Raw genomic sequence first — 16,932 nt, 5'->3', positions numbered from 1 at the left:
TCTGCATACAACATATGGATAATATTTAAAATATCACCATGGAAACATCACATACCCATGATTTTTTTTAGTAGTGAAGGTTATGAAAATATCATGGTTGTCATATAAGCAGGAATATGAATTCATGTTCTCTGAAATTAAATATTGCAAATATTGTCTATTGCTAATATGCAGGTAATATTAAAACAGTCTGCATTATATGTAATGGTACAAATGTACCCCATGAACACCTGTGCCTTTAGATAAAAAGTAAACCCTTACTGCTTCATGCCGAATACACATTACAAACAACTCCCACACAGACACATTAATGCACACAATAATGCACAAAATAATTTCAAAAATGTTCATGTGTCCATAACCCCTAGTTACACATTCAAAATCATTCTTAATTTTTTTTAAAAATTGAAGATACAATTACTTCATATGTATTGATTTTATTTGCATTTTTGCCATTTGAAAAAAAAAAATATGAATCAGTACCCAATTTTCTTTGTTTTTTGCCACTCGTGTTGTTCAGGAAATTAAAATTGGTCGCTAATTTATGCTCAGAAACGATCCAGAACCACAAAAATATCACATTCTATTTTATTGCAATTAAGTACACAAAACATTAATGATGCACAGTCTATCAAATAAACTTTTTGTTTCATTTCATCTTTTTTTGTAACAAAAACAAAACATTTTCAGAGGGGAAAAAAAGTGCTTTACAGGGATTTACCAACTCAATAAATACAAGGACATTGAGGTCTTGTTGGATCCTGTTCTTCACACATTGGCCATGGCACTAAAATACAGATGCACACTCTCTACCCCTGCCGATACACACACGCACGCACACACACACACACACACACACACACACGCGCACACAGAGCTTACTTTATACACCCCAGTCTGTTTTATACTGTCCATATTGTACCAATACTCCGTCTCCCTCTTTGTACGAAAGACACATACACACAGAGGCTTAGAAAAACATCTTTGAAATCATAAATTAGTGACAATACACCTGAAATATGAAAATGTTTTAACTTTTAACATATCAGATCTGTGTAGTTTAACGTTTTATGCTCATCTCAGCCTTTCCCTCAGCCTCTGCAACATTTTGAAGAAATGTAACAGGATTGTGGCAGCTTAAAATCTGTTTGCTCCCAATTCTACAGTTACAGCCATAATTCAACAATACACAAGCAGAGGCTTTGTGCTGTGTGGTTTTCCTTCATGACAAGCAGTCAATATTCTACAAATAGAATTAGGATTTTGTACCAATGGAAGATTTAAATTCTCCTAATTTTGTCTACCACACTCAAATTAAAAAACCCAAATCTGAAAGTGATGAATTACAGGCTAGGATTTCACTGCTGTAACCAATTACAGTTTATTTTGATGATGGAAAAAGATAAGGCACACAATATTTTTCATTCTTTAACAGAAATTTTACTTTTACACCTAATTTCAGTGGAAAACTTACCAAAAATGTAGCTGCGAAGTTTTTCTGAGACGTTATAAAACCACTATGTCATTCCTAAATTAAATATTTCAACTGTGAACATGTTTTGTTTGCGTTTCGGTATCCTTCATGGTTGCTTAGAGAGAAAAGAGGGTGGAGTCTTACCTCTAACGTAGCCTGCCGTGTGTTGCCCAGCCCCCGGGCCACATTGACAGTTCCCCCTTTAAATTTCCCCCCTCTGTTTTTCTTCAATATTCTGACAGCGCTCAAGAGGCTTCAGTCGATTAGTCTTATCCTTTGAAAACTGCCTCCACCTTCAAGTCAGAGGGCAGATGAGTAGAGTGGAAGATGCTGTACACTTGAAGCAAAACGGGTCCTTTTGGTGGTGTAAACTTTAGTCTTTGAGTTCCTCCTAATGATAAATGCTGATCACTATGTCAGACTGGCTGCAGGCGAGATATTCCTGTCCTCAGAGAGATTAAAAAAAACAAAACTAAAAAAACCCACAATGACGTTTTCCAGCATTCTTCCATTTCTGTTTCCAAGTGGGCGAAGCTCTTGTAAGATTTTCCTTTCTTCCAAGCCGACTCCGGCTTGACCTCCGGGTCAGGCTGGCAGACGTCACTGGTGGAAGATGGAGGGATAGGCTCTGGAGGTTAGGGGTCACGAGGGTCACATCGTGGAGTGCTAGCGGCTGAGGGGAAGCTGGGGCAGCGACATGGCCTGGTGAGGGAGACCCTGAGAGGTCAGCATGGAGAAGGGATGACCTGAAGAAAACACAAACAACAAATGATAAGGATTTATTTTACAATGGTTAAATAAAGAAAACTCCGCTTTAGAAAACGTAGCCAATCGTCATTGAGTAAAAAGCAGCTGGTTCATGGACCTTTTCACCACATAATAGAAAAGCACAACTCACTGTCAATGTAGCCATGGAGGGCCACCATGCGCGCCCGCTCAGGACTGCCAAAGGGGGAGTAATGCAGCTCATCGGGCAGGGACGAGGGTATTCTGGACTGGGGATGACCTTGCGGAGCCCCACTGTGCTGGGGCGTGTGCTTTTTGTGTCTTGCTCTGCAGTTTTGAAACCACACCTATGAAGACGCAATGTAACCAGACATCATGTAGCTATATTCTTTAATAGAAAAAGGGCTGATTCATTTTGAAGGTAGGTTTTTTTTTTAAATCATTAATGACAGGCAGAAATTGTGTAAATATATTAATATGAATATTCATACATCAACATATGGCTGTAAATATATTGATATTTTGCATATTCTGACCTTTTCACTTTTAATCATGCCATAAGTGTTTGCATATTGCTGATTTATTCTACTTCAACACATTAATCTCCAGCCAACTAAAACATAAGTGCACTTGCTTGTATCAGAGTAGACAGGATGTGGACTGACCTGTATAACTCTCCTGCTGAGGCCCGTCATGTCGGCTAGTTTCTGTAGCGTCTGGGCGTCTGGGTTGTTGTCCTGGGCGAACTGAGCCTGCATGATCTACAAATGGAGACAGAAACATTAGCATTATATCGAAATCTGTGTGTAAAAAAACCCACCACCACCAACAACAACGCAGCATTAAATAGTGTATTTATGGTAAAATCATTCAAATATGGTGAATGGTGAATCATTAAATCTGCGATTGACTGATGCGACGTGTGTGTCTGACCTGTAGCTGTTCTGCAGTGAAGGATGTCCGTGCCCTTTTGGCCGGTTTGGGTTGACTGTCTTGGTCCGTTGGAACTGCTCCTTCTAACGTGATGCCGTTGCCTGATAAAACACAGAGAGAAGCACATTCTAGTCCTGCACTAATGTAACATGACCTAATAATCCTGTGGGTATACATGAGAACCACTGAGAAATTAGATTTAATCAGAGCAAATAAACCAATGTAAATATTAATATTACAGATTTGACTCATTTAACGATTATTTCTGAACGTGCTTAGACGATAATATGATCTACATTAAAAATGCATGAATTTGGATAGATCCGGTTTTGGGAGGAGACTTATGAGACAAACATCTGGACAGCCACTGAGAAGAATTGCTGTGAATGTTGCCAAGAACCACCACTCACCACTCTCGGCCGCTCGCTTGAGGTTCTCCACCATGGTGTCGTAGTGGATCCTACACAGGACCTTGTCCTCCACCAAGCCGAACTCCTCTCCCGTGGACAGCTGCCTCTTACACGAGTAGCACGCGAAACACGCCAAGTGGTATGCGTTCCCCCTTGCGCGACGCACCCAGTCACTGGCGTATATCTGCCGCCCACAGCGGGCACACTTAGTACCGAACCTACTGTGGGGGAGAGAAAAGGAGAGGCGAGGGAGGCGGCAGAGAGAAAACAGAATGAGGAATTATTGGCGTGTAGATGGAGTGAGAGCAGCAACTTCGAGAGAGAAAACTGCAGCAGCTGATTATATTTTAAATCTTATCTCGGGGGCCATTTTCAAGACAGTGCACGCATGGAGTTACACATGAACAGACGTCCTTTTCTCTGACAATATTCGGGGGAAAGCTGAACTTTAAAATTTTTAACCTCGGAGTTTTGGCAGAACTCAAAGGGCTGAAGGAAGAAACCTCGGAGGAGGATGTGGCCTTCAGAAAAGACTCCTGACTGCGGCTGCAAGCTGAGCCTTGAATGCAAACAAACCAACACCTGCAATTTCCTGGCTGATGCATGAAGACCCTGACATATACACATGCTCCCACACAAACACAGGAACGGACTCGGACACGGACACACACACACACACACACACAAGGGAACAAACCGAAATACGTACGCCAGGGTGGTTTTACACACAGTGGAAGATGAAGAAAAGAACGGGATGACATCACTCTAAATCGGCCCGCTGTAACTGATAGCAACAGTGAGATCAGGCGACATTTAAACTTAAACCACCTGACTTACTGTTCTGGCCGGTTGGGGGGGGGGCACACAGGCGGAGAAGATGAGAGATAAATGAAAAGAAAGTCACAGAGGGAGAGAGAGAGTCTCTAGGCAGGGAAAGGGTTGGATGTCAACTTGTTGGCTCAAAATAAGATTTTACAAAGTCTAAAGTAAACATACTCTGCGCCGGTGGAAATATTTGAATTGCTGTGAATGTGACTGAGGGGAGAAATGCGAGGGTTAAAAGAGCACTAAAGGCTGAGTACACTAACATTCTGACATGTGAGTGTTGGAACATTTTATTCTCAAAGGACAAGCCTGGTGTTTCTATATTCTATATTTTTCTCACTGTGAACCAAACCCAGTAACGCGTTCCTCTCTCAACGTTTTCCTCCTTCCTCCCTGTCTGTGGCACTTCGCCTCGTGAGCCTTTTAATCCAAATCCAGGTGGCAATCTGGGTCATAAATAGTTTTTAAAAAATGAATTTCTGAAACCAGGCACTACGGCTCTTGTAGTCAAACGTGAGGAAAAAGTGCATTTGCCATGGACTACAATATCATCTGTGGATTAATACACAGTAGGTGCTCCAGCACCAGTGTACGTAGAATTGACTTATGGATGTCTTTATTATGGCCACACCGTGTCTTTTTATTGGATTTGTTGAAAATAGGAAAAATGTAGAATATCATCAAACATTTCTTTTCACAGAGATTTTTTTTTTCTTGCAACTGACGTATCAATCCAATTTTTCTTGATCTACACAAAAATCAAAAGTGATCAAACTCCTCATTTAAATTTAAATCATGGGTTTGATGAGTGTAAATCGCCCTCAGTCTGACGTGGGTATGGTCGGGCTGAGAGCCATTGTTGGGGTTTTTACAGCTGCCAATTCTGATGAGGGCGGCAGGATTTGTAAGCAGTCGTGAAAAAGTGCTACCTCAGGAGTTAAACAGGGGGCCAGAAGCATAAACAGCCACATTTCGGCAAACTGTACAGCCAGCGTTAAATTTTAAAATTTGCTCAAACTGAATTGCAATTTCACGAAGAGGCTCCGACCCAGAGATCAAGAAACCAAAGGCTCAGTAATCCTGAAATCTTTACTAATATGTGTGACGATGTATTCCTTATACCGCCTTTTTTCAGCAGACTGAGTGTCGCAAACACGAGCCGAATTCAGAGACGCGGCCAGCAGTTGAAAGCCATGAAGGAGGCGAGGGCTGGCGAGGGCATGGATCAGGATGAGAACAATGGACAAGGAGGGAGGAGGTAAGTGGCTGAAGCAGAGAGAGTCGTGGAGCTGGGGGGGGGGGGGGGGGGGGGGGGGGGGGGGGGGGCAAAGTAAAGAGCGTCGATGGCAGGGAAAGAGCAGGATGACTGGGTTGCAGGAGAGCATGAGGGTTGCCAAGTGAGTGGGTTTGGCAGCTCATCAGTGCACTCGGCTCCACTCTATCTGGAATGAAAGCATACTGTAGCCCCCGACATCTCACCAGCCCATACCCCTCCTCATGTACATGGGCTTGTTGGCCAGAAGTGGCATTTTCATGCATGTAGTGGGGAATATTTATAGCTTATTACCCTCCTCTCGCCCCTCACATATCTGTCTGACTCCGCATCTGTCCGTCTGACAGGGTTCAATAAACCAATCTTGAATCAGCGCAGCGGCGTCGACACAAAAACACATCATCAGATTCCGTTCACCGTCGGAGCAATGAGTCTCTGCGGTGACCTTGAAATGAAATTTGCCGGCATGGCACTTCCAGAGGGGCTTAAGTTGTCACACATATGCGCAACTTAACCCCAAAAAGCTCTTGTAACCCAATAAAGCCGCGCTGGAGACAAATCGGCTCCATGGCTTCCTGTACAGTATCGTACGTATTATTTCATATTGTTATGGAGAATTCCAGCCTGTTTCCTACAGTGAAGAGGAAAACATTGTGGAACATTGCGGCTAATCCGGCATGACAGCTTGTCAGTTTCATGCTCCGAGACAGAACCCAGAAAAGCTGCAAATCATCCCTTGTTTTAACCCCCTCCTCCTCAGTCTTCATCTGCTCAGATCCCTCCCTCCTTCTGCTGTGTCTTTTTTTTATTATCTTGTTTTGTCTTTGTACCAAAAACCTGGTGTTTATTTTGGAGCAATGTCAATCCTCATGGCCCCTATATCACTCACAAAGAGGGAACAATCCCACACCGCAAAACTCTCTTTTGCCCCAGACCTCTCCTATTTGCGCCCCTTCTTTGGTCTAATCTTTACATTCCATTTTTTTGTACAGTAATTCACCTGCTGCTGACAGAGGGGAATGAGGAGGTACATGTTTTTCGGATTATTCCTGATGTGCTGTGAGAATACTCTAATCTCTATTAGATTTGTCCTGGGAGAGTTTTTGCTTGACTGTGCGGTTTTCAGGGCGCGAGGTTCATGTTAGGCCTGCAGTGTGGAAATCTAAGACGGGAACGTGATCTTAATACTTCACAGACAGCTTCTTTTAACAGATTTAACATATCACCGGGCTTTAAAATATTAACCCCGACTAAAAACACCTTGACACTTTTTATTCTGTGTTCTTTGAGCTTGTAAAAAAAGAAATGAACTGCAGTTACTGTGAATACAGTGAATTCTCTGTAGTATCATCTTCCCTTTTCACCATAAATAATCTAATTAACTGATTAGACTTTGTTTTAAATGTGTAGCGTTGTGTGACAGATGTCTTTTTATAATTGTTAATTTATTCAGTTTTTAATAAAACTTACTTTCTCTCTCTGTCTGTACCGGTTGCTCGTCTTTGTTGCTATGGAGACGTAATCAGGCAATCAGAGGTAGGTTGATGAATAATCATCACTACAATGCAGACGCACACTCACATAAAGAGGCACTTGCACTACACACACACGCACACACACACACCCACATGTGCACACATCTCCACCAGCACTGTTCCCTACATACATGGACTCTGGTTACAGTGTCGGTATCCCAGGGTGCCCCTGATTAGTGCAGCAATGCAACTTCCTGTGTGGCCTGCAGCTCACGGACAAGGATGAGGTTTCTACGGAGCGAGAGGTGGGGGGGGGGGGGGGGGGTGGTGCAGGGAGGCGAGGGTTGGGTGGGGGGGTCAGAGGAGATGGCTGATAAAGAAATGGTTAGAGTGTGTGTATGTGTGTGTGTGTGTGTGTGTGTGTGCGTGCGTGTGTGTGTGTGTGTGTGTGTGTGTGTGTCAGCAAGCCCCTGAGGCCTGACATGGGCTTGAGAGGCACAGTGTGGGCTCTGTCCTGCACCCCCTATCCCGAAAAATACAACCTCCCTGCACACACACACACATACACACACACATACACACACACACACACACACACACACACACACACACACACACACACACACACACACACACACTCACAGGTATATGGAGGGAAACCCGCTCTGATTTCCTGCTATTACGCCCCATTAAAGCAGCTGTCAGTCCAAAGCCAGATGAGAGGCTGACACAGATGAAGAAATATCTCCAGAGGTTTGAAGGCGGCCCAGAGGATCTGGACTCGCAACTGGTGTTTAGCCGAGTTTGACTCTGGCCTAAACCCAGATTACAGTTTATATTTACAGAAGTCACCATTGTGCAGCAGGCCCCGGGGGCCTGCAGCAAAAGCTTCACAGTTACTGTAAGATTTTTTTTTTCTTAAAAAAGAAAAAAGGCTCCTCATTTTCCAGAGTGACTTCCAAGGAAATCCAATGAAAACCGGCAAATATTATTATGCAAATGGGGGATTTTGTCCACCAGAGTAGAAAAATGCCGCACTTTAACTGTGAAAACATCTAATTATTCGATCTACTGAATATACAGACTGTCAATTCAAATGTGTTATCGTTCGCTTGTCGTGCCTATACACTGCAGGTCAACTTCATACCGTAAATCAGAAAGTATAGAGAGAGTAATTAAATTCATGGCTACTCTGCCTTACAGAGCCAGGGATTAGCAACTTCACAACCAGGGAAGTTGTGGAGGAAAAGAATTTGAAGTTTGAAGCTTTTTTTGAAAAATTGCTTTCCTGTACATTTGACCAAATCAATAAACTAATCTATGGATTTAAATATATATCTTAAATGTAGATTACCTACACCACAATTTGCACTCATTTATCTGAAGTTGACATTTGTTCTCTGTCATGATTAAAGTACAGTCTGTCTTATTTATGTGATATGAATCATTACAATCACAGGGGTAAATTAGCTTTGGCTACGGCTAGCTGTGGCTCATCGGCTAATTGTAGTTATTTATCATTATTTAATAATGTTAAAACCTGTGTCAGACAGATTCTGTTCTCAACTCAGTGTTGACCACGAGCTGCTGCATGAATTCCACGGTGCGTCTTCACAGTTATTCTTTGGAAGTTCACGGTGAACTTCAGATCAAATACGGACGGTTCAGCACGACTTGTGCGAAAACATTTAACGCTTCCACATTCAGACACGCTTTGAATCTAAATTGTGGTATTTCATATACGTCCCCTGGCGAGGAATATGATTTGTGACTGACAGCTACATCTGTACCCCTCATGATGATACAACTGAAAACGCACATATATTTATTGACATATTCAAAGTCCACTCTGTGTGTTTAATACCGGCTCATGGTTCACAGAGCAGTGTTGAGGGGCGTGACGGGTAAATGATGAAGGAGCCTTTAAATGGAGACGGCTCAGGTGAAATATTATTATGATGTGGTGGAGCAAAAACAAAGATCTTTTCATTATTCTAAAAAAAATGAGCAGAATGATTGGCAGCTGCTGGACAAGCATAAATAAACAGAGCTCTCAGTGTGTGTGTGTGTGTGTGTGTGTGTGTGTGTGTGTGTGTACAGTCAGTAAAAGGAGGCAATGTGTAAAGCATATTCACGCTAATAAATGTATGTAAATGTTGCGTGCGCGCATGTGTGTGTGCTAGTTTTGACTTTGTATAGGACTCACATTCAGATCACAGACCTGCTGACCAGGCACTCGGGGCGATCTAATTGCTGATCTGGAGGCCTGAGGGTTCTGGGGTGGAGGACGGCTAATTGCTGGTGATTATAAACCTCAGAGTGTTGGCTTGGTGTCAGGTTTCGATCAGAAAAACACTAGTTCTCACACACACACACATACACACACACACACACACACACACACACACACAGTGATAAGCACAAACAGGCATGTGTGTCTATACACACCAGCTCCAGGCTACTGAACAGAATTTTTATATGCAGTTGCTCATGGGGTGTGAACCCTATTTAACCTCGGACACCACACACATACTCGTTCACACACACACACACACACACACACACACACACACACACACACACACACGCACGCACGCGTAAACTTTCATATATTGCATGCACAACCTGAATCCACACATGCATCCTGAAAAAAGTGAACAATATTAAAAATCTATGAGAAAAGACACCAGCCAACCATGACGTACTTGTCTTCTGCTGCACAAGAATCAAATCTAAGTGATGGTAAATACACACTAAGTGAAATACAGTACTTCAACACTGTTTCCAAACACACACACACAGACACACACACACAGACACACACACACACGGGTATCTCAGGATGAAAACAACAACAAACTGGATTTCAGTGTCAGTGTCACTATCTCTTCTTCTTCGTAGCTTGCACGTAAAAAATGTATGTGGATACACACACGTGTATATATATATATATATATATATATATATATATATATATATATATGTATATAAATATACATATATATGTATATATATACATATTTATACATTAAGAGCATGTGGGATTGACACATTGTTTTCAGTATGTTGCTGTAAATGTATAGGGAATAATAGAAATAGATATATTGCACTATGGAGTTCAGATTAATTTCCTAATTTTTCTTTAGTTGATTTTGGTTCGTTTGATTCTCTGAAAATGAAGAACATGGATGTCACATGTTGTGCTATTATAAAACATATGTTTAAACCCCAAACTAATCTAAAAAAAATGCTGCATTGAGGATTGAGAATAGAAAAAAAGAGAAAATTAAATTGCACTTAAGGGTTCTCTTAATGAATCGACTAAACTCAGACAGACACACACACTCAAACTATTTCCCGTGATTTCCGTTAGTTTCCCCTCTGGGGGTGAGTGAACAGCCACCACACGCTTCGTGGCAGGCGTGTGTGTGTGTGTGTGTGTGTGTGTGATGAAAGTGTGAGTTCCCCAGCATTTCTTTAGCGCAGAAAAATGCATCATGTGGATATATACCAACAGGCATATATATATATATATATATATATATGTATATATATATATATATATATATATATATATTCACGGTCCGTCAGCTCTCACTGTGGTCCACGGAAAATGAATCCGTAAAATCATCTCGATTCATTGTGTTACGCCGTTTAAACACATCTGATCTGATCTGAGCAGTTTTTACAACTTTTCCAGGTTATTTTTTCCTCTCTCTCTCTCTCTCTCTCTTTCTCTTTCTCTGTGTGTGTGTGTGTGTGTGTGTGTGTGTGTGTGTGTGTGTGTGTTTTGACTACGGCCATAACAAAACTGCGGATCTTTCAGCTGTTCGCTGTAGGTAAAGAGTTTTGTTTTGTTACAGACTTTCAGCTTTTTTAAAAGGGGTCTTTCAAGAGCACATGAGGCAACCCACATCCACCTAAAAGGGTGTGTGTGTGTGTGTGTGTGTGTGTGAGAGAGAGAGGGGGGGGGGGGGGTTGAGAGAGGAGACCAGAGTGGACGCGGTATTTTGAAAACACGGTCACAAACTTACCCTACCTGAAATAATCCATTTTGCAGAAGATCTCCTTGTTCTTGATGTAGCAGCTGCCGTGCTGACGCAGCGACGTCCTGCAGACGGAGCACTCCAGACAGCGCACGTGCCAGATCAGGTTGTTCACCTGCACAGAGACACGCACACACACACACACACACACACACCGTGTCAAGCACACACACGCGTGATAAATCACTGCAGTGAGGACGAGTAGGTGTCGCTGGATAATTCACGTTGTCATATGTGACAAAATAAATAAATAATGTCGTATCTATTCTGACGTAGTAATACAACTTTATTGTTAACTCGAAATTATAACCAAAATGTTACTACGGTCAATAAATTGGGTTTCACTCACAATCGGCATTCTATGATTTATCATTTTAATATTCAAATAAGGAGATGTTTTATTATCTGTAATATCTTAACGGGATCTTTCGTTTTGCTTCAGACGTGTTTATATCATGCCAAATAGTGTTATTGTCTCAAGATTGCCGTGATTAATGTTCCGTAGCCCTATATACGTCAAGGCTATTATTGTTGTTGAGAAGCCTATTTTTCTTATGGAGCCTATTATATTATTTTTATATTGAGAAATATTTATCCTCCAACTAAGTATATGCCTGAATGTCGTATTTTTTTCCGAGTGCAATATTTTAATTTAACAGCAATTATTTTAGTAAGATTAGAAGAAGAAAAAAAAACCTCATAATAATGATAACTGTCATGCAGGCATGGAAAAACAAGTCTGTTAAAAAATGACTGATGAAATAATTGAAATCAGTTTGTAGTTTTGCAGATTGCGGAGCTATCTCACTGCCCAGTTTCAAAATGTGAAAATTAAAATAAGACAAATATTTCATGGCGAGCAATCACGAGGGCTGTCTTGCAAACTAAACATTTAGAAAAGGTAGTTAGCCTAGTGTAATAAACACACACACACACGTGATATATCACGTCACACAAGTGTTAATTTTAAAATAGGACTTTTTGTTAAAAGTGCATTTTATGGCCACTGTGCTGCTCTGTGAATTGAATACATGCAACTTAGTTTTTGTTTTTAATTATGGCAATTAGTTCGACCAATTTATAACCATTACATGTTATTACCATAGGATTTTATTTATATACGTACATTTATCTACAGCATCTGCCACATGTTAAATATCCGGCCAGAAAAAAAAGAAAAAGAGGGTAAAATAATTTCACCATTAACAAAGACAACCATACTCCAAATGAATAAATAAATGATGCACATAATTGATTTAACATATACACAGTCGATGTTATCAATTTATTTACTCATTAATCATTTTATAAATTACTCACCAATATATTTTCTGTGTTTTTATTTCCAGATTTATAATAAAAGAATATAGTCAGATAAAATGCAATTAGGCATATTTCAACACCAAAACAACAATAGATGATTTCTATTGTTATTAATTTAATCTTTGAAGCGATTTCTTTTATCTCCTTACAATACATACAAATATATTTTTGCGAAAAAAGTATTGCTAGAATAAAATAACAGGGTGTTTCTTATGACAGATGCACACTGAGAACAAAATCAGTCAGATAATGGACTGATGATCTTCACACTCCCTGACACGCGCGCGCGCGCGCACAAGCACACAAGCACACACCCTTTTTAAGTTTGGAAGCACGCGAGCGCACGCGACAAGACAGGGCACATCAACAGCAGAGGCAGTAAAAACGTGTAAAAACCAAAACATCCCTGTTTTGTCTGCGGGCTCCGTCGGTTCCTGTCACTGTGTTTCCTAAGATTCAACTCTGGAGTTAACGTCGCTTACACGCAACAACAGACAGACACTCTCAGGTTTTCTTTTGTCTTTTTGTTCATGTTGCAGCCACAAAATAATCCAATTAATAATAATCACAACGTTAGTTATGACTAATTTGCAAGGTGTGTAGGCTTAAATATGCATTTTGTTGACATCGTGGCCATAGATAATAACGGTTGGAAAATGTCTTTCTTATCCAGTTTTATAGTTTCATTTGTCCCCTATGTTTTTTATTTTTATTTTATTCTCATGAATTGCGCTTCAGGCTGTTCGGTTCATTCATGAGCATCAGCGCAAACCCCCCAGCAGCAGGCCTGTCCGGACCCTCCTCCGCTCGCTCCTGCCCGTGTAATGCCAATGTCAGAAAAATAATGAGAAAAAAATAACACGACTACAAGGCCTCTCACCTTCAGCAAGTATCTGTCCAAGATCTCCAGGCCGCAGCTGGCGCACACGTTCTTCCCGGTGGACGGCACGGAGCTGGCGGTGGAGGTCGGCGAGCACACGGAGGGGGTGGACGGGGTGCTCGCGGCCGAGCGGGTGTCCTCCCGCTCCATGTTGGACCGCTGGGACTCCGCGTCCGAGTGAGACTGCGGAGAGGGGCCACCGGCACAGAGCTCAGCATATACAAACACACAGACACAATCCGCATCATGACGCACCCTCAGTGCCATGTGTCCAGATGTCGCCACGTTCACACACAGTGCGCACATACAATCACATTTGCATGAATCCTGTCATGGATGCGCACGGGGGCCAGCCTGTGCGCAATAGGCGCACTAAACGCATTTCACAGCACATGAAGGCAGCTGAGAAGCGCTCACCATTGGGGCGTGTTTGGACTCCACACTGCAGCGCGAGGCTCCCGGTGTACCCTGGTGCTCGGCAGAGATCACCTAAAACAAGACGTGCAGTGAACGGTTAAGTCTTCATCACTTCTCCCGTCTCATCTTCAGCTGAGTATGAAACCCTCCCGGGGAGACGTTTGCGGACATCCCCTTCACGGCTGCTCCTATATAAAGTAGTCCCGACAATAAAAGCCCCGGTTCAAAAACTGTTTAAAAAGGGCCCCCCGCAACAAAAGGGCACGATTTAATGAAGCTATTTCAATTTGGATTGATCCCCCCCCCCCCCCGCCCTTAACCCATGCCTCTCAGAATAATAGTATTTTCTTCGCAATCCAGGACACGAGAGTGGAGGGGGTGGTGTGTGTGTGTGTGTGTGTGTGTGTGGAGGGGGGGGGGGGGCTACCTGTAATTACAAATAGCTGGAAAACGCATGCGGATAAGAGGGACCCGGAGTGTCAATTTCAACTGTCAATCAGAACGAGGCAACGGGTCACCCGAAGAATTGCAAATTTGATTTCTAATGGCTGTAATTAAAATCTAATTCTTTGTCGGGCGAAAATTGGCAGCGCCTCGAGGGGCTCGCGCGGAGGAGCCGCAAATCACGCTATTCATACAGCGGAGGGGGCGCGTGCCTCTTCACAGCGGCTGGCGCGTGCAGCTGATCTCGGCGGCGAATCTCGTGACATCACTACGGAGAGACGAAACAAAACAAGACGCGCACACACACACACGAAAACAACGATCCGCTGCGGGCTGCGAATAAACGGCGGCGACAGATCAGCTCGTGAAAGAAGAGGGCGAATCAAAATCGTCTCTCATCGTCGAGGCCACTTATTGCATCGTTATGCCACAAATCACTCGAAGATGTCACACCCCACGAAAAGTCCCATTCAGCGAAAAGGCCCGAGCGGCGCGTAAATACTCTACGTCTCCAATTTGGATTTTTCTTCTTCTTCTTCTTTTCTTTTACGCACAGTAGAGTTGCAGTTTCAAAAGGCGGCTGTGTCCAAAAAAAAAAAAGGTGTTACTACCTGCTTCGTGGGAATCCCGTCGGACAGAGTGTGATTTCCCTCTGAGAGAGGGGACAGCACTTCATTTTTCCAGTACATGAACCCCTGGAGTCTCGCGGCAGCGTGCGGCGGTGCCTCCGAGCTCGGTGCGTGCTGGGATCAGGGGACGAGTCTGCGCCGGGCGTCAGAACTTGTACCATCCGTACCGTGCATTTGACTCTGGTGTGACCCGGGCGCACTTTTGTATTTCACGCCAAAAGAACAAAAACAAATTAATGAATCGACTCACACACTGTCGCGCGCACACACACACACACACACACACACACACTCATACACACTGCAGCAGAGACGAGGAGTTGCTTGCTTGCTCCTCAGAGAGCCGCATTTGGAACCGAAAGATTCCTTCCCTTTCCCCTCTCTCTCTCTCTCTCTCTCCCTCTCTCTCTCTCCCTCCCTCTCTCGCTCCACTTTTGGGGAAGGAGTCTGACTACAGGAAGTGGATCAAATTGAAGGGCTGGCAGCTTTTACTCCGAGGCTTCGTAGGTGCAGTGTGGGGGGAGCGGAGGAGGACGACGACGACGACGAGAGCGCACGCACCCCAAAGAAGAACCGTGGCTCGTCTGCGCAGAGCTGCAGTGGAAGTTAGTGTGGCTCCTCTGGCCTGACTTATAGTTAAAGAAAGGGGGAGGGCGAGGAGGAGAAGGTTGGACACGGTATGGAACAGTCGTGACAGAAAACTTGACTCAAACTCCCGACTGTGCGGCTGCATGTTTGGTATCTCAGGCATTTAAAGCGGCTGCAAAGAGGGGGGGGGGGGACATATATATTTAGTTATGTGATTGCCATTTATTTGCTACTGCAAATAAACAACTGCTGCCGCTGACTGTATAACGCAGTAAATAGCACACTTGAATAGACTTTCTCTTTATAGACCGTCTCCATGCAAAGCGTGGGATTTATGAAGTAAATGTGAATTATCGTGGAAAGAAAAAAAAATAGGATTCAAATAAATAATGTAGATTTATACAAATTCCACAATATAAAGTAGAATATGCTTATTTTTATTTGCTTCCACGTGGGCTTTTTAAATGTATCTACATGATTTACGTTTTTCTTTTCGTTATTAGACCATATACAAATTCTGCAAACACAATGATTGTGTGCAGCAATATATTTACGCTCTGCAATGTTAGAGGGGAAAAAACTATCCAACCATTATGACCTCACTGTGTAAGGTGCCTTGAGACAATGTTGTGATTTGGCGCTGGACAAATAAAATTGACGTGAAAATTATGAAAAAAGAGAGCGTATTAAAATTGACAGTATGATGCAGGTGAAACACAAAGAGGGGAGGTTATCATGACAGGATGTGCACGAGGCCACACACACCGACTTGGATCGCTGTCAATCATTAATCTGATTCCACAATTATCTGTAAATCTAAATAGTTCAGAAACTCTCCTTTCAAAATCCCCCAAAAATAAATCAAACTCCGTCGTTCTTCTACTGGAGAAAAGATCGTATCATATTTTAACGAATAGGCCTTTTTTATTATTGAAAACAGATAATTGCTCACAAATGGCAGAGAAATCCAGTTCATCCGATCGAACGGACATCAAGCAGAATCTGAGATCGGGTGGTGACTACAGAGAAATGTTTAAAAAAAAAAAAAAAGAAGAAAAAACACGACTGGGTAATGTCAAGAGGTAGGATTTGGTTTCTTCAGTGCGAACGAACTCTTTCATTTTGTACATGTATTCCACAGATCTCTCTCCCTGTTGCGATGTTTATCTACAGCCTAATATGCGAGTTTATTACGATTGGTAAAAAATAAAAATTCATTCTTCACGCAAACCAACTTTAACCTTGACCAACATATTTTACCCTGGAAATGTATTTTTCTCTCCAGGTCACATCAAACTCAGATCACATCAAAAACATCTAAGTATTCAAATTATTTACCAAAAAAACCCTTAGGGGGGACTGCATAAATTAATAAAACACTTGATATTCAAGAAGGGAAAAAAGGAAACTGGGCTAATATGGTATAATTATCATGATTATCAGTTATTACAGAAAATGTTTCATATATTTCAAACATTTTTGACCCATG

The 16,932-nt window shown here is 42.4% G+C and overlaps 1 protein-coding gene and 1 long non-coding RNA gene across 4 annotated transcripts; one reads left to right on the top strand and one right to left on the bottom strand.

Moving 5' to 3' along the window:
* Positions 1–574: 574 nt before the first annotated feature.
* On the bottom strand, positions 575–15,316 carry lhx6a (LIM homeobox 6a). Of its 3 annotated transcripts, none has more exons than XR_004784900.2 (9): positions 14,838–15,316; positions 13,783–13,854; positions 13,366–13,548; positions 11,156–11,277; positions 3,544–3,764; positions 3,134–3,234; positions 2,866–2,961; positions 2,373–2,527; positions 575–2,220 (listed from the first exon to the last, which is right to left on the bottom strand). XR_004784900.2 is itself a non-coding variant. In XM_035607339.2 (9 exons), the coding sequence occupies exons 1-9, from the start codon at positions 14,913–14,915 to the stop codon at positions 2,141–2,143; spliced, it is 1,128 nt and encodes a 375-aa protein (XP_035463232.1). In that variant the 5' UTR covers positions 14,916–15,316; the 3' UTR covers positions 575–2,140. The 3 variants fall into 3 exon arrangements, 2 of the variants coding, with proteins under 2 accessions (XP_035463232.1, XP_035463233.1); XM_035607339.2 differs by having other exon boundaries at positions 2,373–2,547; XM_035607340.2 differs by having other exon boundaries at positions 2,373–2,547; positions 3,544–3,761.
* On the top strand, positions 6,347–15,440 carry LOC124849730. The gene is made up of 3 exons (XR_007030206.1): positions 6,347–7,177; positions 11,177–11,268; positions 15,313–15,440. It is a non-coding gene; the product is annotated as an uncharacterized LOC124849730 (long non-coding RNA).
* The last annotated feature ends 1,492 nt before the right edge of the window (positions 15,441–16,932 follow it).

This window comes from Scophthalmus maximus, chromosome 20 (genome assembly GCF_022379125.1).
Source record: "Scophthalmus maximus strain ysfricsl-2021 chromosome 20, ASM2237912v1, whole genome shotgun sequence".
Classification (NCBI taxonomy): Eukaryota; Metazoa; Chordata; class Actinopteri; order Pleuronectiformes; family Scophthalmidae; genus Scophthalmus; species Scophthalmus maximus.
This window is presented reverse-complemented; position numbering and strand designations above follow the sequence as displayed.

What these genes read in the sequence shown, in the direction of transcription:
- lhx6a (XM_035607339.2), bottom strand. Translation starts at nt 14,915, where the DNA reads ATGTACTGGAAAAATGAAGTGCTGTCCCCTCTCTCAGAGGGAAATCAC. An exon ending in CAAGCGAGCGGCCGAGAGTG is followed by an intron (nt 3,235 to 3,543) that starts GTGAGTGGTGGT and finishes GTGTTTTATCAG; the next exon opens with GCAACGGCATCACGTTAGAA. An exon ending in TCAGCAGGAGAGTTATACAG is followed by an intron (nt 2,548 to 2,865) that starts GTCAGTCCACAT and finishes GCGTCTTCATAG; the next exon opens with GTGTGGTTTCAAAACTGCAG.